The sequence below is a fragment of the Panulirus ornatus genome, chromosome 57 (assembly GCF_036320965.1).
Source record: "Panulirus ornatus isolate Po-2019 chromosome 57, ASM3632096v1, whole genome shotgun sequence".
NCBI classification, from domain to species: domain Eukaryota; kingdom Metazoa; phylum Arthropoda; class Malacostraca; order Decapoda; family Palinuridae; genus Panulirus; species Panulirus ornatus.
In genome coordinates this window covers 7,966,301-7,987,972 of record NC_092280.1, presented here as the reverse complement: position 1 = coordinate 7,987,972, position 21,672 = coordinate 7,966,301, and the positions used below count along the sequence as shown (strand labels likewise).

At 45.3% G+C, this 21,672-nt stretch overlaps 1 protein-coding gene across 2 annotated transcripts; it reads right to left on the bottom strand.

The window, feature by feature from the left end:
• Positions 1 to 269: 269 nt before the first annotated feature.
• On the bottom strand, positions 270 to 18,470 carry LOC139766156 (glutamate receptor ionotropic, delta-2-like). 2 transcript variants are annotated; one of them, XM_071694428.1, is made up of 10 exons: positions 18,370 to 18,470; positions 15,861 to 16,067; positions 14,494 to 14,652; positions 14,149 to 14,332; positions 11,241 to 11,434; positions 8,062 to 8,161; positions 6,557 to 6,749; positions 5,509 to 5,703; positions 4,600 to 4,913; positions 270 to 3,658 (listed from the first exon to the last, which is right to left on the bottom strand). In XM_071694428.1, exons 2-10 carry the CDS (start codon positions 16,047 to 16,049, stop codon positions 3,648 to 3,650), a joined length of 1,539 nt encoding a protein of 512 aa, XP_071550529.1. In that variant the 5' UTR covers positions 16,050 to 16,067; positions 18,370 to 18,470; the 3' UTR covers positions 270 to 3,647. The 2 variants fall into 2 exon arrangements, with proteins under 2 accessions (XP_071550529.1, XP_071550528.1); XM_071694427.1 differs by having other exon boundaries at positions 270 to 4,913.
• Between the last annotated feature and the right edge of the window lie 3,202 nt (positions 18,471 to 21,672).

The following is a 21,672-nucleotide window of genomic DNA, read 5'->3' as shown; positions in this document are numbered from 1 at the left end:
ACGGCAATCAGGTATCCTTAAAATAATGATAATAATGATTATGATGAAAATAATGATACTAATAATAACAGTAATAATGATAATATATATATTATATATAAATCCTTCCCTCTCGTTTTTGATTTTCCAAAAGAAGGAACAGAGAAGGGGGCCAAGTGAGGATTTCCCTCAAAGGCTCTGTCCTCTGTTCTGAACGCTACCTCGCGAACGCGGGAAGTAGCAAATAGTATGAAAAAAAAAGAAATATATATATATATATATATATATATATAAAGTTTACGTGTGTCAGTGGGGCGTGGAATGCCAAGGAGAGATTATTGGGTGTGAACGTGCTGAGAGGAGCTGCAGGCGAAATGTTCTGATCACTTCGTGGATGAGATAATTGTGAAATATTATGATGGTGTCTGGACGAGAGGAAGTGATATACATTTGGAAGAAGCGATGAAGTGAGTGAGCTTGTAAGAATGTTCTGTGAAGAGACACTAAGAGCAAATGGGGAGCGCAGGGCAAAGGTTACAACAAATAACAGTATGGGTTTGTGCGCAACAAAGTCGATGCCAGACTCTTAAAACTGGGATTACAGGGGAAAGGTTACAGGTCTTAGATTTGTTCCCTCGTGGGAAAGAGAAGAGTAAGGGGTGACCTGATCACAAGTTTTGAAGTCAACTTGATGACGTAGACAGTGAACAGTTCAAAAGATGTGGGATGGAACAATCAAAAGCCAAAACATAAGATTAAGCAAAAAAACTTGTCAGAAAAGATGGAGTTAAGTGGAATGAGCTGTTCTTAGAGATAGTGAATGTGGACGGCATACGCTTTAAAAATGTTGTATGTTACGAGGGAAAGTTAATAAGATGGGGCCACGAGTTTGCAAAACCCCTTCCCGTACGGTGATAGATACATACATAAGTACAAATAGGTAATTACACACACACACACACACACACACACACACACACACACACAAATACACACACACACACACACACACACACACACACACACACACACACACACCATATGTGACCATGATCCAACACGGGCCAGCCGGGGGTTGGACCCACATGGGTTCGAATCTTGGGCGGGCAGTTGGCCCTCTTCCAATTCCAGTTGCTCATCCTTAATAGATAGGCACCTGGTTTAGGCTGGTGTGTGTGTGTGTGTGTGTGTAATTGAATACATATACAGAAAATGAGACATGATACATATGTACACGCGTACGTGTACATGCACAATCATATGTATACACAGTACTTGAAGGAGCTGTTACAGAGAACATTCTAATGAATAAGTAACAAATTCTGGTTAGACGACACACGTCAGGTAATGGTTGCCATCCAGGGGAGTCCAGCACACACGGAACTTGCCTGTCCTGTCACTTGCCAGTCGTGTTGGATCCCCCACACATATACCATGCTTCCATAACATCACATGCGCACCCCGTACTATGCACAGTTACGCGCTAAAGTCGGGCGCATACCCTCCCATACTAGCCATCGTAAATCATTATAATTCCGCCTGTCGGAGGGAAGTCAAACCAGTGTTCAACATAACCAGAGTTTCTTATTGTCAAGGACGACATGAGGAATGTGGGAATTAGATAAACGCTTGAAACTTGTCATTACAGTAAGTAGACACGTCACCTCATCTTCACTTGATGGATAGTGATTGTAATGCTTTGATAACCTACGTTGATGATACAGAGTTGGATATGTAATGTTTCGTTCATAGGTATTCGGTAAGCAAGGGACGTGGATATACAAGTACGCATAACAATAGTATAGCTCCGTACAAAAATGGTGTAGTGGTGTGACAATTAGATTTACACCCGAATTTATTTTTTTTATAATAGTCAAACGGTGAAGGAAAACACATTTTCACATGGGTAACACCTTGACGAAAGTGACATGACCTCAGTTAGTTGACTGGGGAGGAGGAAGGTCGTAAATATATGACAGCAAGACGGGGAAATGAGGATTAAGGGGGAGGAAAGGGCAGGGTGGAGAACGAGAGAATTGATTTCTTACTAGTACAGTTTCGAGGAAATAATCACTTACATTTATCAAATATAATTCCTCACGGTCCATACATATTATTCCTAGACGAAGGTCACCCTCCCGTCCCTAAATTTCTCGTTCATGGAACTGTAAACTGCATACACGTCACATTTTCCATATCAGTTTTATAAAAACATGTCTGTATATCTACCTTTATGGGTCATATGCGAAGATAATATTAACCAAACTCGATCACATTACTGTAATTACTAATATTAATATATATCACTCACTGAGAAAAACTAAGTCTTTTTTAAAAGCCATTACCAACCACTTAAAGGAAAGTAGAAATTGAGAAGAAGAAATTCTACTCACGAAGTATTTGACTGTCTGGCAGGGGTCGTTCAGAGCTGAGTGTGGGCGTGTGTGCTGTGGGAGCTGGACGGCTCATGTGGCCTGTGGAGCTCCCCCCACACACCCATGAAGACTTCCCCCACTGAGGCGTGAGTGGGGGAATAATGACTTAGCATTAGCAAATGATATGGTAGCCACTTGATAAACGATAACGAATTTTTCTGTGAGTGATCTGATTGCTTGAGACACAGTGGCAACATCGGGCCAGAGTATCGTACCGGAATTGACTAGGATCACAACTGGGTAATGATTGTTGGATTGTCGTTACATGAGTAATTTGGCCATTATCCTCTATGATAAACGTATCAGTATTGATGTTGATGTTTATAATTGAAGTAAACGTAAGGGTAGCAGTGGTTATTACTGATCTAATTTACATAACACGAATTTCGTGGTGTTGTGGTGTGTGTTTGTCTACCTTTTTCTTGTCGAATACAACTATAGTAGTTCTTACAGGTTTCTCTTTATGGTTTGATATATTTCTAGCACTACAAATCAATTTTTGATGAACGTCATGCTTAATAGAAGAGGTGTTGCTAAATTCTCTCAAACAGATCATATTTCAAACGTTTGTAGTTTGTGGTGACGTGAAGGCCTTGTTTATTATGATGGAACGTTGCTTTCTTACCTCACCGATAGAGGGAACGATAATCAGTGGTGTGTGTGTGTGTGTGTGTGTGGGAAGGAGGAGGAGAAGGAGGAGGAGGAGGGGGTATGCGCCCGACTGTACAAGCATTTGAGGAATTCTCGTAAAACACCGGCACCATTACATGCCAATCCTAACCGTGTCCTGTCTATTAGGAACATGATTGTCTTCTTTCTCCTACTCACTGAGACGCTGGCTGGTAAAGTGGAGGTCTGCCTGAGACACGCTGGAGGTGTTACTGTCGAGCTGTGATGAACCATGACGTCGGAAATCAATGCTTTTGCGAGGTGGAACCGGGTCTTCACAACACACTGGCTTAGGGGGATGGGGGGTTTTTATCCCTCTCGCGGTCCTTGCCTTCGATGAGGAGTGTCTTCCTAGGCAACGTTACAACCACCTCTTGGGAAATGATCTCGCTGACTCTCGGTCATTCAAGTTGGCGTTTTTGTTCAGATGTTCCTCAAGAGCTGGTTGACTTGTCTGGATCACTTCTTCCACTTCGGGTTCTCTCTCCGCTTTGGGTCCTTCCTCCACTTCATGTCCTCCCTCCACTTCGGATCCTCCCTCTGCTTTAGGTCCTTCACGCTGCTTCATCCACTGGCTGTAGGACCAACGGAAGTGTGTCTGAGAAAAGTCCCATTTCTTGTGGGATCCCACAAGGCGATCCGTGTGATCCACTCTTATGTAGTTGCCATGATACATGCGTTACACTATGACAATGTCGATTATGTGCGGCTAAAGATGTTCTTTACCAACACCAAGCAAGAACTATGGGTAATACTATGGACGTAAGAACACAAGAGTTCTGGGAAAAAAGGTATAAGTACTTTTACTACTTAGTCTGAATGCTACAGTGTCTCATGACGACACCGAATGAGTAGAACCATGGAAAACATTCCCTCAAGACGCCACCGATATGAGGGTTCTGGATTAGGGTCGCGTCAACATTGCCAAGGTAAAGAGTCTGTATCCAGCTGCATTGGCTCAGTCGCTTGTCCAGTGAAGGGTTGGCTGAACCATCTCCTCCCACTGTTCACCCACCTCATAACTAGCTATGTAAGCTTGATGTGAATTTGTACATTAATGATACTAATGACCAGTGACATTTTAGAATGACACGGTGATTATATCTACCGAGTGATACAAGAAAACTTGCCCAAAATATGGCTATTATCCTGAAAGTGAAGAATTTGTGATTGGATGACAAAGTCTAGACTATAAACACAGTGTGGCCCCCTTCTTAGTCTACGCTTCATATTCTCTCTCTCTCTCTCTCTCTCTCTCTCTCTCTCTCTCTCTCTCTCTCTCTCTCTCTCTCTCTCTCTCTCTCACTCTCACTTCGCCGATCTCTTCGTCAGATCCTCTATATGAGGTCACTGAGGATCATCTTCTGCATCTTGAGCCCGTCCTTATCCTTGTACTGCATCACGGCGTAGGGGACGCCCTCCGCGTACACGACGTTGCCACTCAGCTTCGTCACGTCCTGTAAGATAAGCTTACTACTCCGCTGGTCCCACAGGACGCTAAGGTTATTGATTTTACCTGGGATCAGGAATGGATTCCTGCCTCCCTGTAGGACCATGTTTTCCATCCTCTGTGAGCTGTCCCTCGGGTAGTTACGGCTTCCTTGGACAGATCCCCTGCCGTAGTAATCACCCCTGGGGACGTGGTGGTTCTTCCTGCCTCTGACATACTGCGGGTAGCGGAGTTCGAAGGGGGTTCTGGGTCTGGTGTTCGGTAAGGGTGGGAGGTTGCTGCTCCAGTCGAGGTTCTGGATGTTGAAGGGCGTGACCTTGGTGCTTGTGCTTGGAGGGCGACCCGCGTGAGTGTGCTTGGTCTTCTTCTTATATCGCCTCCTGATAAATGAAAGGCCAGGTGGCAACAGTTCACTTGTATAGAAAACTTCTCTAAATTCTTTAAAGGAAATTTCCTTATGATAGGAAAGTATGATTTTTTTTTCTTTGGAATACATTCGTATGGATTCATCAATCTATCTATCTATTTGGCCTGAGTTTAAGCCGGATGATTTCTATCTGAATTCGCCCATAGGTTCGGAGCTAAAATTTTTGAATGTATATTAACTACCTTGAAATTATATACATCAAACAACACAGAATCCTCCTCAGATCCAACTATTCATACTCTTTTTTTTCCCCTTTTACTTAATAAGCATCAAGTGTACCTAGCTAGAATAATCAAAATCATAATGATTCGTTGTAAGACAAGAAGTCGCAAATATCCATAACACAGACCCTGTCTGTGGTCAAGGTACATAATCGTGTATAGGTCCTGATGCCTCCTACAGTTTTCCCAAGGTACTACTGCGAGGATAGTTTACGCCGTTCTAAAGCGTTTCCCTGTCTAAGAAAATGGAATTCAGAGCCTCTTTTATGCTCTTAGAACCCATAGAGGTACATTCTGAACGAAGACCAGGAAAACGCCACGACTTACCGGAGTATGAACTCGCATCCCAGGACGATGAAGGACGACACGATGCCGGCGAATCCTAGGACGTAGGTGGTCAAAAGGTCCTTGTTCTGCAGGCGGCGGTCCTTGAAGCCCTTGGGCAGCGTACACACGGGGCTGCTGGAGGTGGCGTTGTTGTGTAGGAAGTTGAGGATCCCGAAGAAGGAGAGGCGGCGGAAGCTGCAACACAAGAGGGCATTAAGGAGGTGGTGGTGGTCGGTTGGCGAAGGTGAGGAGGAGAGGATAGAGGTGGCCTGTGGTCATGGCGAAGAGGGTAGGAAGGATATGCAGTCGATCAAGTTTTATTTCTTCTGTTATCTTTATTCTCCCACCGTCTATCTTTCTCCTCTCCCTTCTCCCTAAATGTCTAACCCCACACCGAACATCTGTGCGCCTCAACTACCTCTTACTTACCAAGTCCACACACACAGACACACACACACATACATCACTACACTTCATGACCTGATTTACCCGTCCAATGGACGTGGCTGAACGCTAAGGGCTTCCCCTTACATGGGGGTTCTGGGTTGCAAGATTCAGGGGTAATGGGGTCAGTACTGCTACTGCCTGAGCCTTCCCAATATACATATAGTCATACGTAAGCATCACACGTATCATTAACAAAAGCTCAGGGGACCCACATAATCATACATAAGCATCACACGTATCATTAACAAAAGCTCAGGGACACATATAGTCATACGTAAGCATCACACGTATCATTAACAAAAGCTCAGGGGACCCACATAATCATACATAAGCATCACACGTATCATTAACAAAAGCTCAGGGACACATATAGTCATACGTAAGCATCACACGTATCATTAACAAAAGCTCAGAAGACACACATAATCATACATAAGCATCGCACGTATCATTAACAAAAGCTCAGAAGACACATATAATCATAATATAAGCATCACTTCCATCAACAAAAGCTCAGAAGTGGAGGCTGGGTAACTTACAGGGACGTCCTATATATATCCACTGTACATCACAAACAAGAAGTGGAGGCAGGGTAACTTACAAGCCATTAAAGAGCTCCGTGTACTGGCTATTCTTCTTGAACCCGTAGCCATACCAGAAGGTGAAGTCCTTGTCAGTGAGGAGAGGAGCGGTGTAGAAGCTGCACGTCTCGTTCTCCTTCTTCCTCCGCTGGTGCTTGAAGTCTTCTTGGATCAGGTGGTCCAGCACCTGCATGTCGTCGATGTATACGTATTCTGCAGGGAGGGAGATGGGCGGGTGAGGAGCGGTGAGTGAAGGGAGGGAGATGGGTGGGTGAGGAGAGGTGAGTGAAGGTAGGGAGATGGGTGAGGGCGGGTAAGGAGCGGTGAGTGAAGGGAGGGAGATGGGCGAGGGTGAGGGAGGAGAGGTGAGTGAAGGTAGGGAGATGGGCGAGGAGAGGTGAGTGAAGGGAGGGAGATGGGTGAGGAGAGGTGAGTGAAGGGAGGGAGATGGGCGAGGGTGGGTGAGGAGACGTGAGTGAAGGTAGGGAGATGGGTGAGGGTGAGGGAGGAGAGGTGAGTGAAGGGAGGGAGATGGGCGAGGATGGGCGAGGAGAGGTGAGTGAAGGGAGGGAGATGGGTGAGGGTGAGGGAGGAGAGGTGAGTGAAGGTAGGGAGATGGGCGAGGGTGGGTGAGGAGAGGTGAGTGAAGGGAGGGAGATGGGCGAGGGTGGGTGAGGAGAGGTGAGTGAAGGTAGGGAGATGGGCGAGGGTGGGTGAGGAGAGGTGAGTGAAGGGAGGGAGGTGGGCGAGGGTGAAGGAGGAAGGAAGGGAGAAAGAGAGGTAGTGTTGATGGGGGTTATGAAAGAGTAAAGAAAATGAAAGAGAGAGAATGAAGTTACCAATCGCTAGGTCAGGGTCAGCAGGTGAGAGAGAGAGAGAGAGAGAGAGAGAGAGAGAGAGAGAGAGAGAGAGAGAGAGAGAGAGAGAGGTGGCATTACCATCCAGTGAAGGAAGTAGAGTCCACCTTAGTGCGGCCAAAACCTATGTATATCACACAGAGAAAGCTAATGCCTTACCCGTCTTTAAGGAGATAAATCATACATACATTGGGACATTAGAAGACAACAGAAAACACATCATTACGGAAGAAAATTCACTTTCAAACCACAGCCGTACATGGGAAAGTCTCTCTCTCTCTCTGGCCCACTGAGGACCAAAGTCTAAATACAGAGCGGTGCGCCAAGAGGCCCATAGCAAGATGAGAGGACAACACAACTGTACACTGTAAGTGAGACAGACGCTATCACTTCCTCTCGAACTGTAAGGTTTGCTCACAAAGTTCTTAGGGTCGGGCATAGACGAACTCTCTCTCTCTCTCTCTCTCTCTCTCTCTCTCTCTCTCTCTCTCTCTCTCTCTCTCTCTCTCTCTCTCTCCCTCTCTCTCTCGAACTGTAAGGTTTGCTCACAAAGTTCTTAGGGTCGACCATAGACGAACTCTCTCTCTCTCTCTCTCCCTCCCTCTCTCTCTCTCTCTCTCTCTCTCTCTCTCTCTCTCTCTCTCTCTCTCTCTCTCTCTCTCACTTACTGTTGGTTCTGACGAGGGAGAGGGCTTCCTCCCTCGACTCGATGAAGCGCCCTCTGCCTTCAGCCTGCAGGTCTCTCAGGATTTTGAGCTTCGGGTGCGTCTGGTGTTGGAGGGCGTCGCGTGGATCAGCCGGGTCCCGGTCGTCACCCCCCCAGCACACACACACACACACACACACACACCACAAGCACGTGTTCACCACCAAACACGTGTTCACCACCAAGTACGTGTCCATCACCAAGCACGTGTCCATCACCAAGCACGTGTTCACCGCCAAACACGTGTCCACCACCAAACACGTGTTCACCACCAAGTACGTGTCCACCACCAAACACGTGTCCACCACCAAACACGTGTCCACCACCAAACACATGTTCACCACCAACACGTGTCCACCACCAAACACATGTCCACCACCAACACGTGTCCACCACCAAACACGTGTCCACCACCAAACACATGTTCACCACCAACACGTGTCCACCACCAAACACATGTCCACCACCAAACACGTGTCCACCACCAAACACATGTCCACCACCAAACACGTGTCCACCACCAAACACATGTTCACCACCAACACGTGTCCACCACCAAACACATGTTCACCACCAAACACATGTTCACCACCAACACGTGTCCACCACCAAACACATGTCCACCACCAACACGTGTCCACCACCAAACACGTGTCCACCACCAAACACATGTCCACCACCAACACGTGTCCACCACCAAACACATGTTCACCACCAAACACATGTTCACCACCAAACACATGTCCACCACCAACACATGTCCACCACCAAACACATGTTCACCACCAACACGTGTCCACCACCAAACACATGTTCACCACCAACACGTGTCCACCACCAAACACATGTTCACCACCAAACACATGTTCACCACCAACACGTGTCCACCACCAAACACATGTCCACCACCAAACACATGTTCATCACCAAACACATGTCCACCACCAAACACATGTCCACCACCAAACACATGTTCATCACCAAACACATGTCCACCACCAACACATGTCCACCACCAAACACATGTTCACCACCAACACGTGTCCACCACCAAACACATGTTCACCACCAAACACATGTTCACCACCAACACGTGTCCACCACCAAACACATGTCCACCACCAAACACATGTTCATCACCAAACACATGTCCACCACCAACACATGTCCACCACCAAACACATGTCCACCACCAAACACATGTCCACCACCAAACACATGTCCACCACCAAACACGTGTCCACCACCAAACACATGTCCACCACCAAACACGTGTCCACCACCAAACACATGTTCACCACCAACACGTGTCCACCACCAAACACATGTCCACCACCAAACACATGTTCATCACCAAACACATGTCCACCACCAAACACATGTCCACCACCAAACACGTGTCCACCACCAAACACATGTCCACCACCAAACACATGTTCACCACCAAACACATGTCCACCACCAAACACATGTCCACCACCAAACACATGTTCATCACCAAACACATGTCCACCACCAAACACATGTCCACCACCAACACATGTCCACCACCAAACACGTGTCCACCACCAAACACGTGTTCACCACCAAACACGTGTTCAGGCATCGAGGGTAAAGGCAGTAACCACAACACACGTGTCCAGGGGGTTCGAATAACCACAGATACGTAGTTCCAGAAGACCCCCCTCCACACCACAGACACATGTATCAAAGATGGTCCACAGTAACACCAGTAGACGAACACCATCAGACCCCGGTTACCAGTGACGTGGAGTAGACAAGTGGCATCAAAGACATGAAGGAAAGAAACATTGAATTACATTAGAATAACATAAATGTAATACCAGACTCTCTATCTGTACTGTCTATCTTTGGGAGTATTATGTCTATTTTCTGTCTTTGGGGAATGTTTTATCTATTCTCTATCTTTGGAAATATTATATCTACTCTCTGTCTTTGGAAATATTGTATCTACTCTCTATCTTTGGAAATATTGTATCTACTCTCTGTCTTTGGAAATATTATATCTACTCTCTATCTTTGGAAATATTGTATCTACTCTCTATCTTTGGAAATATTGTATCTACTCTATGTCTTTGGAAATATTATATCTACTCTCTATCTTTGGAAATATTGTATCTACTCTCTGTCTTTGGAAATATTTTATCTACTTTCTGTCTTCGAAAATATTATCTATATCTACTCTTTATCTTTGGAAATACTGTTCATCTATACTCTCTATCTTTAGAAACATTATCTATCTCCGCTCTCTATCTATCTTAATCAATACCATTCATATCTGTCTATCAGGCCCACACGTCCTCATAGAACACGAGGTAAATGTATACATCAGAGATCTGTTCCACCAACCAGATAGAAAACGGGAACTACGAACGTCTCTATTAAGGTTGAAATGAACACTGAGTTAGCACTGGGTTTCTACCCTTGCCTCAGCTAGAGTCGTAACGGGCCGTATGATCTACGGTGGCGCAACAAGAAACTTTACTGGGGGGAAAAAAATGCTAACCAGTCTCTTATCTATGACTGTAAAATGGTGGCCAAGTGAAGGGCAGAAGGAAAATGTATCATACATATATCTCTCCCTGTCTACTTATCGATCTATATCTCTTTATGTTTATGTCTATCTATCTATGTAATCTGTCTGCCTGTCTATTCATCTATCTATAATCAGTCTCCTTATCTATGGCTGTAGAATGGTGGCCAAGTGAAGGGCAGAATATGTATCATACTTACGTCTCTCTCCATCTTCATGTTGACGTCTATCTATGTACTTTGTCTGCTTGTCTCTTCATCTATCTATCTATCTATCAATATCTATTTATATAGATAGATTTTAAGTAACTCTGGCGTTCATAGGGCCTCTATATCTATCTATATAGATAAATAGATTTGAAGTAACTCTGGCGTTCATAGGTCATACCAGCGAAAAAGGAAGTTCTCCTACCCATTAACCCCATTAACCCTATAACTCCATACATAACTTCTCAAGCTACAGTAACCTCTCTAACCTCCTCCTCGTAACCTCTCTAACCTCCTCCTCGACCTACGGCCGTCCTAACCTCCAAAACCCCCTTGGAGGAGGAGCTGCCGCAACCACTTCAACCTTCCACCTCGACTTACCGAGATGATTTCGACAAGGGCGCCGTCCTTGAAGGCGAGCCAGATGAGGTCGTCTGAGGTTTTGAGGTCGCCCACCTTCTGTATGGGCAGCTTGAGGCCGTTGAAGGTGAGGAAGGCGGTGAGGTTGGCCGTGTAGAAGGAGGTTACGATCATGATGAAGAGCCACCAGGTGGCGAAGAGGATGCGGGACGAGTCTGTGGTGATAGGGTGGCAGGTGAGGTGAGGGGCTACGGTACAGGGAGGGAAGGATGGTGATGGGAAGAGCAGGGTAGTAGTGGTGATGGTAGGGATGGGGTAGTGGTGATGATGGTAGGGATGGGGTAGTGGTGATGATGGTAGGGGGAGGGTAGTGGTGATGATGGTAGGGGGAGGGTAGTGGTGATGATGGTAGGGGGAGGGTAGTGGTGGTGATGGTAGGGATGGGGTAGTGGTGATGATAGTAGGGATGGGGTAGTGGTGATGATGGTAGGGATGGGGTAGTGGTGATGATGGTAGGGGGAGGGTAGTGGTGGTGATGGTAGGAGCAAGGTAGTGGTGGTGATAGTAGGTGCAGGGTAGTGGTTGTGAAAGTAGGAGCAGGGTAGTGGTGGTGATGGTAGGAGCAGGGTAGTGGTGGTGATGGTAGGGGCAGGGTAGTGGTGGTGGGAGGAGCAGGGTAGTGGTGGTGATGGTAGGGGCAGGGTAGTGGTGGTGATGGTATGGGCAGGGTAGTGGTGGTGATGGTAGGGGCAGGGTAGTGGTGGTGATGGTAGGAGCAGGGTAGTAGTGGTGATGGTAGGAGCAGGGGTAGGGGGAGGTGGTAGTGGTGGTGATGGTAGGGATAGGGTAGTGGTGGTGATGGTAGGATTAGGGTAGTGGTGATGATGATGGTAGGAGCAGGGTAGTGGTGATGATGATGGTAGGGGGAGGGTAGTGGTAATGATGATGACCATGATGATGGGGAGGGGGTAATAGCGGTGATAATGATGAGGAAGGGGTAGTGGCGATGATGATGGCAGGAGCAGGGTAGTGGTGGTGATAACGGTGAGGAGAGGGGTAGTGGTGATGATGATGATGATAATGATGATAGGAAAGATGAAAGCCAGTGATGACGTGAGGAAGATAAAGACAGATGTCTAGAAGATAGGATGCAGAAGAGGGCATTACCGTGGGGGATGACTGAACAATAATAGAAGATGACAAGAAAAACTTGAAAGAAGGAAAATGACGGCTAATGATGATAATGATGAGTAGTGATGATGAGTAGCCATGATGCAAGGAAGATGAGGATTGACCCTGGAAGTCTGCATTTGAGAGACACCAATGATAAAGAGGTTAAAGAACAAGAGTGGACTTGGACTGTTGTCATTTGACTGTTTCCAGGTGGATCTGGAAACCTTCCAGGTTCCAGGAGTGACCCAGCTCTCTCTCTCTCTCTCTCTCTCTCTCTCTCTCTCTCTCTCTCTCTCTCTCTCTCTCTCTGCTGTACCATCCTGTCTCCATGTAGATCCAGTATTCCATTCCAGTCCTCTTGCTATTAACTCCTCGTAGACCATCAGGTCTCTGTTATCTATCCTTTCCCTGTAACCCTCATGTATTCCCATACATTCCCATGTACGTCCATGTATTTCTGTACCCTTCTATGAAGTTACTTGTACTCCCATGTGTTCCATAAGTGCTCGCATGTACTCCCATATACCCCTAAGTACTCATATGTACTCCCATGTACCCCTAAATACTCATATGTACTCCCATGTACCCCTAAGTACTCATATGTACTCCCATGTACCCCTAAGTACTCACATGTACTCCCATGTACCCTAAATACTCATATGTACTCCCATGTACCCCTAAGTACTCATATGTACTCCCATGTACCCCTAAATACTCATATGTACTCCCATGTACCCCTAAGTACTCATATGTACTCCTATGTACCCCTAAGCACTTGCATGTACTCCCACTGTAAGCATGTATTCCCACTGTACGTATGTACTCCAACTGTACGCATGTACTCCCACTGTACGCATGTATTCCCAATGTACGCATGTACTCCTACTGTATGCATGTACTCCCACTGTACGCATGTACTCCTACTGTATGCATGTACTCCCACTGTACGCATGTACTCCCACTGTACGTATGCACTACCACTGTACGCATGTACTCCCACTGTACGCCTGTACTCCCACTGTACGTATGTACTCCCAGTGTACGCATGTACTCCCACTGTACGTATGTACTCCCATCTAACTGTCACATAGCAGGTCTGGCCGCACCTGAGCCGTAACAGGTCTGGTCGTACCTGAGACGTAACAGGTCTGGTCGCACCTGAGTCGTAACAGGTCTGGTCGTACCTGAGACGTAGCAGTTCTGGACGTACCTGAGTCGTAACAGGTCTGGTCGTATCTGAGACGTAGCAGTTCTGGTCGTATCTGAGACGTAGCAGGTCTGGTCGCATCTGAGACGTAGCAGGTCTGGCCGCACCTGAGACGTAACAGGTCTGGTCGCACCTGAGTCGTAACAGGTCTGGTCGTACCTGAGACGTAGCAGTTCTGGACGTACCTGAGTCGTAACAGGTCTGGTCGTACCTGAGACGTAGCAGTTCTGGTCGTATCTGAGACGTAGCAGGTCTGGTCGTATCTGAGACGTAGCAGGTCTGGCCGCACCTGAGTCGTAACAGGTCTGGTCGTACCTGAGACGTAGCAGTTCTGGTCGTATCTGAGACGTAGCAGGTCTGGACGTACCTGAGTCGTAGCAGTTCTGGTCGTATCTGAGACGTAGCAGGTCTGGACGCACCTGAGTCGTAACAGGTCTGGTCGTACCTGAGACGTAGCAGGTCTGGTCGTATCTGAGTCGTAACAGGTCTGGCCGCACCTGAGTCGTAACAGGTCTGGTCGTATCTGAGACGTAGCAGGTCTGGACGTACCTGAGATAGGCTTGAGCATGCTTCCCTGCTTCATCATGGCGCCATAAACGAACCACACACACTGGTCGAAGGGGAAGATCCGGGTGAGGGTCGGGTCTCCCTTGCAGAGCCGGACCCGGATCACGATGATGAAGTAGATGAGGGGACCCATGACTGCCGTAGCTCCAAGAATCCACCACCACACCTGATGGAGAGAACAGGTAAATTCCATTAATATATCACTGTATCCTCTCACTCTAGTTCTCGTGACTCTCACCTCTCACTTCTATTGACCTCTCACTTCCAGCTCTCACTCCCTATGACTCCCAGTTCTCATGCCCTAACACTCACGCCCCAAGTTCTTACCTCAAGAGTGAAGGGTCTCAAGAGAGCATCTGGCTTGGGGGCATAGCCAGGTCTCTTAACGAGGATGCCAAAGGTTGTGGTCCCCAGCAGGAAGGAGAAGTCCACGGCCTCCTGCCTCGCGTCCGTCATCGTCACCGGCAGCAGCGTCAGCTCAGCCTTCTGCAGGAGTCAGGGGAAAACGCCAACAGGAACGGCAGGGGAAGGTCAATGGAGGACTCAAAGACAAAAAAAAAAGGAGAAATGAATACGTCCTCAATGGAACCATCTTGTCTTTAGGCTCACGTGTGACGCCCTTGAGTTAGAGGGAGATCTCAGCAGGTACGGAAGGGAAAGAGATCTGAAGGCTTAAGAAAGAAAGGAAGGCCAAAGGACAATGGTATGAGGGCCGTAACCTCAAAGAAACATCTTGTCTTCAGACTCACATGGGAGACACTTGGGCTCAGCCTCAAGAAGGATTCTGGAGGAACCTCACTGGGGACGTCGGGGATGGAGACTTGAGGAGTCATGAGAGATTCGGAAGGACAGATATCAGAGATCCTAGCAGCTGGAGCGGACCAATCACACACACAGGAGCAGGAGGATTGTTAGTACTTAAATGATGGTGATTGAAGACAGTAACAATGGAAGACGAATAGTGATAACCCTAAATGAAAAGATGATATGAAAGGATAAATGAAATCAATGGTAGAAAAATATCGATAATTGGTTGAAAAGTGAATAATACATTGAACATTTGTGAATGAAAATGTTGAAAAAGAACAAAATGATGATGATAAAGATTTAACTAGATTAGAGATAGAAATGATAAGATAGAAATGTAATGAGAGAAAGAAGTGATTGCAAGAGAGAAAAATAATCGACAATAAATAAAGCAGAGTAGAAGAAAGGCTGATACTATGAGACAATCCAGTCTAAAAAGAGACCCAGAGATAAACAAGTGCATATAGATGACGAAAGTCTTACGACCCTGGTCGTGGAGAATTACATGGTCGCTCCCATAGCCGGACGTCTCCATCGCAACTTCCTCCTTGAAACAAGTTTAGTGTCACGTTTATGAAACGTGAAACTTGATGTGATTAAAACGTTGACTTTGACATGAGAAATTGTCCGAAGGAAGAACACACTGAGTGATGTGATATTTACATACAACAGCTGAATGTGGTTATGATAATTACAGATAAGACGTTGAGTGATATCATCATCAAAAAGATAATACGGAAGAAATCTAGGCTTGACTGCACTACCCTCTCTCTCTCTCTCTCTCTCTCTCTCTCTCTCTCTCTCTCTCTCTCTCTCTCTCTCTCTCTCTCTCTCTCTCGACGGGAACTTTCCCCCCCACAGACGAAGAAATACAAAGGACAAGGTACCTCCTGTTCCAGCAGGTCTATGGCGCCCATCCACTGGCCTGCCTTGTCCCTCAAGCCTATGATGTTATCGTTGGCCACCAGGGGCCTCGGTGTGAAGTTGAAGTACGAGGCGAGGGCCATCATCAGCTCCCAGCTCATGCCCTTGCCTGCCACGGCTCCTGACGAAGGTCCTTTGCCTTCCTTCAGCATCTCCAGGAAGGGCGGGTACTGCAGGGGGTCAGAAGGAGGAGGCTTAAAGGAGGAGGACTGTGGTGGTAGAGAGGTGAGTGGTGGATGAGATAGTAGGGGGTGGGATGATAGTAGTGGTAGTAGTAACAGTAATGGTAACAGAGGTAATAGTTGTAGTAGTAGTAATAGTAGTAACAGTAATAGTAATAGTAATAGAGGTATTAGTATTATTAGTAGTAATACTAATGGTAGTAGCAGTAAAGTAGTAGAAGTAGTAGTAATAGTAATAGTAGTAGCATAAAGGAAGGCGCCAACACCATTAGCGATGATTGGCGATCCCTCATCCAATGACAATCGCTTCATATCACCAAGTGAGGGATTCGAAAACCAGTGCTTTTATCTGTGAGTACCTTGCTTGTGAGGCCCTGTCTGCTGGAGCTGCAAGCACTCGTGATGTATCTACCAAGCACAATTGATAATGAATATATTTACTGTAGGTCGATGCCATCAGTGTGGTATTTGTGGTTGGTTGTGGGAGTGTGTGTGCGTGTGTTTGGGTTCATATTAGAAGTTGGTAGATAGATGATGCAGAACCTATCGTGTTACGTGTCGCTGTGGCATTCTTCTGTGCCCGTCGTGGCCTGTCGTGCAAGGCTGGATATGCGTCTTCGTCCAACTCATTTCCCTTTTTTTAACTCTCCTACATAACACGAATCATATACCTCAGCACAAAGCATATTATCATCAGTGACCTCACGTATCATCATCACGTATACTCTGGTATATCCTGATAACACTCTGGGGTGTTATATCATTTCTCTTTCTCGCTGGATATGTGCTTATAAACTGTCGGTAGGAATTGTATATCGGTACTTAGAAAGCAGTTTTTTTCCTTTACTGACATTGGATATATATATATATATATATATATATATATATATATATATATATATATATATGGAAACAAGCCAGGAGCTATGTCTAACAAACACGGAAGGTCTGTTTTGAGGGGGCTTTCATTAATGTCTATATTCAAAGAGGATTATTTCTTCTCTTATTATTTGCGCAACACTGTTGTGTAACGGTTAGCGTTTCTGGCCGTGACACATTCACGGGCCGCCCGGAGTCGAGCGCATAGGTTCGAATCCTGGTTGCGGCAGTCGGTACTCATTCAACCTAGCTGTTCATCCTACTCAAGGAATTGGTCGGTAAATCGGTTACCTGGCTTAGGTTTCAATCTATCTCTCTATCTATCTATATATATATACGAACAAAGTGCATATGAATGCGCACCTTCATAGAACATACAAACCTCCAACAGCCAGGATCGAACCCGGGACCCCTGTGCAACAGGAGGGAGCGCTACCGCTAGGCTATGATTGCCCCTAATAGGGAAATGACTATTCGATTGCTATGTAATCGAATACCCTTCGTCTCACGTTGGTGAGCAACGGGGTCTACACCGGGCATTTCCCATCAGGCCGGGTTCGATCCTGGTTGTTGGAGATTTGTATGCTCTATGAGGCGCGCGTTCCCATGCGCTTTGTTCGTATTCATACACCTGCGCGTTGTACAGTTAGGTTCGAAAGAATGCTATCTGCTGGCTGTGTGAGCCTGATAGGAAAATGACCGGAAATTCATGTGTAACCTGTTTGGAGTGAGAAGAATCTATAGATATAGTCAAGACGGCAAAGTGACGCATGAAAAGTTGAACTATATTTACATGGCATGAAAGATAGAGACAAACAATAAGGCACATAGAAATTTAGAGTTATTCTTACATAATCTAAAAACTCCGCAAAGCAGGAATCTATACACATAACTGCAAGTAAACAAAATAGATCTCGATGAGTCTAGAGAACATGCAAGCAAACAAACTCACATAAGTCCAATCTCCAAATAAACAAACCTACTTAAACTAGTTTACTGCATAAAAACAAGACAAAAAAAAAAACGAGGGACAGAATATATACAAACGAAAGGATACTGATACTTGACAAAAAAAAATTTGTATGTTAACAAACCCAACTGCACTCGTAATTCACATTACAATACAGACGAAAGTGATTTACGAGTAAATAGTAAATAATAAGTAAATAGTAAAGTGCTTTACGTGTGAGTGTTACAGCCGCAGTACATCAGTAGGATTTTGAGTGTTCAAACTCTAATACATCAGTAAGGATTTACATTTATCAGTCATTCTCAAACCAAGTAGTACATGTTGGCCCTCTCATCCCATAACCATACTTGATTATCACATACGCCAAGGAGAGGGAGCAAACACAAGCCACTTAAGTAAAGTACTCACTTCACATAAAGGAATCCAGGTGTGTTAACTTACATTAATGACAGCCACAGATATAATCCGGCCACCGAGGTTAGGTGTGCTCAGTTCCTGGCGACCAACTTGGGCGAGGCACTTCGTGAGGTACTGCCGCGTGGAGTCTGTAGGGGTTAGAGAGAGAGAGAGAGAGAGAGAGAGAGAGAGAGAGAGAGAGAGAGAGAGAGGGAGAGAGAGAGAGAGAGAGTCAATATTCCACTTACTGATCAGTATATTACATCATTCCTCCCTTTTTATAACCTTTAAGTCAGTGTTATTGACATATTCCCTGGGAAAAATATTTGTCAACTACCTGTTAAGATATTTGCCAGTGCCTATTTAGTAAACAAGAAGCATAAAATGTCTTTCTAGCTTATTTCATCCCAATTGGTTTGTAAACAAAGTTTACTTGAAAGCTAGGAAGACATTTCATGCTTGTTGTAACAAAAATGTGACAAATAAGAATGTCTAAGTGTTTAGTGTTGTTCTATTCTCGAAAACTTAGCTAATCTAAGACATATTCTTAAAAAAACAGTGCTTGTAATGTGGGTTTCCAGTACAATAACACCATCAGTAAGACCTTAATAAATAGTAGGCCAAATTATGCAACAATTGGGAGTGCTTACGCTGTCAGATGCAAGACATGTAAATATATTCATATAGGCCAGACAGGTAAAACTGTAACGGAGAGGTGTTATTGGCACCGTCATGCAGTACGCAGGGATGACCACAAAAATGCGATCGCTAAACATTGTCATGAAAATGATCACCCCATAGATCTTGAAAATCCCGTTATTCTATACCCCTCTGCTGATTATGTCACACGTAACGTCATTGAATGTCTTAATTGCTAATATTGAGAACTTTGAATTGTCCCTAGGCACTTTCAAAGCTCATCCTAGCATTAACCAAATCATTATGAGAGAATTGACAAAACACGAAAACAGGTCAACCCCCGCCACGTGACCCCCCTTAATCACTCTCCCTTACAACGGTTACTGCCAGACAAAGCGGACAGTGGTTGGTCTGTACAGATTGGTGTTGGACGGCGGGACTCAAGTGTGATGTTGGGATTTAAATAACTTTGTTAAGTACTGGCACCTGATGATGAGGTGGATTGTCTCCACGAAACATGTCGTGCCACATGTATAGAAAAATTATATGTTGAATGAAATTGTATGAACTACTGAATTGCGATATCACCTTTAGATATATATATATATATATATATATATATATATATATATATATATATATATATATATATATATATATATATATACATATATATATATATATATATATATATATATATATATATATATATATATATATATATATATATATATATATATATATATATATATCGTACCGTCGTGCTGAAGATCTTAAGGACTAAGTTTTGTGTTAAGCTTAACCAACAGAGATTCGTTTGTTCCACAATAACCTTTTTTCTTTTCGTTAAGCAAACCTTTAGTAACCTCCGTTCAACGTCATCGGTAAGGTGCTTCGTTAACCATCTATAGAACAACCTTCGTTAACCTTTTCTTTACACGTTGACACACAGCATATCAGTGTAAGGCTCTCGTTAAGCATATCCTGGGTCAATTGGATCTTTCGTTAGCCCTCGATGAACGGCAATTTATTAAGGTATCTGTCAGTAGGATCTCGTTAAACTCTTAGGCAGGAACCCACCAATTTTATGGCCATAGAGAGAAATTACCTTAGACTAATGATACACGACACTCTCTCTCTCTCTCTCTCTCTCTCTCTCTCTCTCTCTCTCTCTCTCTCTCTCTCTCTCTCTCTCTCTCCCTCTCTCTCTTTCTCTCTCTATTTGTCAATCTATCTAGATGCAAGATAAATCTGTCTCAAGTAAATCAAAACATCAGCTGAGAGAGAGAGAGAGAGAGAGTGTGTGTGTGTGTGTGTGTGTGTGTGTAAAGACATGGTACATATACACAAGGTCAAGAGATGAGGGTCACACGAGTGTAAACCTCTCTCCTTGCAACGTACAAAAATCAGTCAAAATGTCAGACTGTCGTACTCAAGGGTCGTACCGTCGTGGTCAAGGGTCGTACCGTCGTGGTCAAGGGTCGTACCGTCGTGGTCAAGGGTCGTACCGTCGTGCTCAAGGGTCGTACCGTCGTACTCAAGGGTCGTACCGTCTTGGTCAAGGGTCGTACCGTCGTGCTCAAGGGTCGTACCGTCGTCGTTAAAGGTCGTGCCCAAATGTCGTACCGTCGTGCTCAGGAGTTTGAATAACACAAGAATCTATTCTCCGTTTGGTTGTAGAATACAACATTGTATTGTCTCGTTTGGTTGTAGAATACAACATTGTATTGTCTCGTCTGGTTGTAGAATACAACATTGTATTGTCTCGCCTGGTTGTAGAATACAACACTGTATTGTCCTTAACTTCTACACTTAGATAACGAAAGGTAATCAAGATAAGGATTAGAATACTACAATCTATCGATATGATAAGCCTCCGTGGTGTAGCGGTGAGCGATGCAGACTGTGACGCATTCACGGGCCTCCCAGGGGTCAAGGATGGATACGTTCGAATGCTGGTTGCGACAGTCGGCCCACAGGCAACTCAGCTGTTCATCCTTCCCCAGAGGGTTGGTCGATGAACTGAGTACCTGGCTTACGCTAAGGTATATATATATCTTTTTTTTTTACCCGATATCAAAATCATTGCTGCATCTGTTAATGAACATATTCAGCATGTGGATGAGATTCTAAGACATTAGATATATCTAAATCTAACTCGTATCTACTCATGGATGAGATAGATTACAGCCACTTAGATTAATGATCTCGTCTCTTCCCCTTCGTGGGCTAACGTGACCTACCTAGCCCTCAAGATAACAGTATCTTAGTCCACGCTCGAGTTAAACCCTCAAGCGTGAGTGTAGTGGTGGGTGTGTTTTTTGAGTGGGGTATAGGGTGTTGGGGGAAGGACGCAGCTTGGGTGAGGGTTGGCTAGTGGTTGGGGGAAGGGGTGGAGAGAGGAAGTACATGATATGGACGACCTCATCTACCACTAATCAAAGAAGATGAAGAAATGGCAGGAGGGTGAGAGGGTTGGATGGAGGTGGGTGAGTTGGGTTTGTGTGTGTGTGTGTGTGTGTGTGTGTGTGTGTGGAAATTGTTGTGGTGGGGGAGGGTGTGTGTGGACGTGTGTGTGTGGACGTGTGTGTGTGGACGTGTGTGTGTGTGTTGGGGAGGATGAAGAGTTAAAGGTAGGCTTCACATGGTTCATGTCACTGGCACTGTATGAACCGCGCTCATGTTGACGACTAGTCTGTGGCTCCCCTT

What these genes read in the sequence shown, in the direction of transcription:
- LOC139766156 (XM_071694427.1), bottom strand. Translation starts at nt 16,049, where the DNA reads ATGCTGAAGGAAGGCAAAGGACCTTCGTCAGGAGCCGTGGCAGGCAAG. An exon ending in CATGCTCAAGCCTATCTCAG is followed by an intron (nt 11,435 to 14,148) that starts GTACGTCCAGAC and finishes CTATCACCACAG; the next exon opens with ACTCGTCCCGCATCCTCTTC. An exon ending in ACGGAGCTCTTTAATGGCTT is followed by an intron (nt 5,704 to 6,556) that starts GTAAGTTACCCT and finishes CTTGTGTTGCAG; the next exon opens with CTTCCGCCGCCTCTCCTTCT.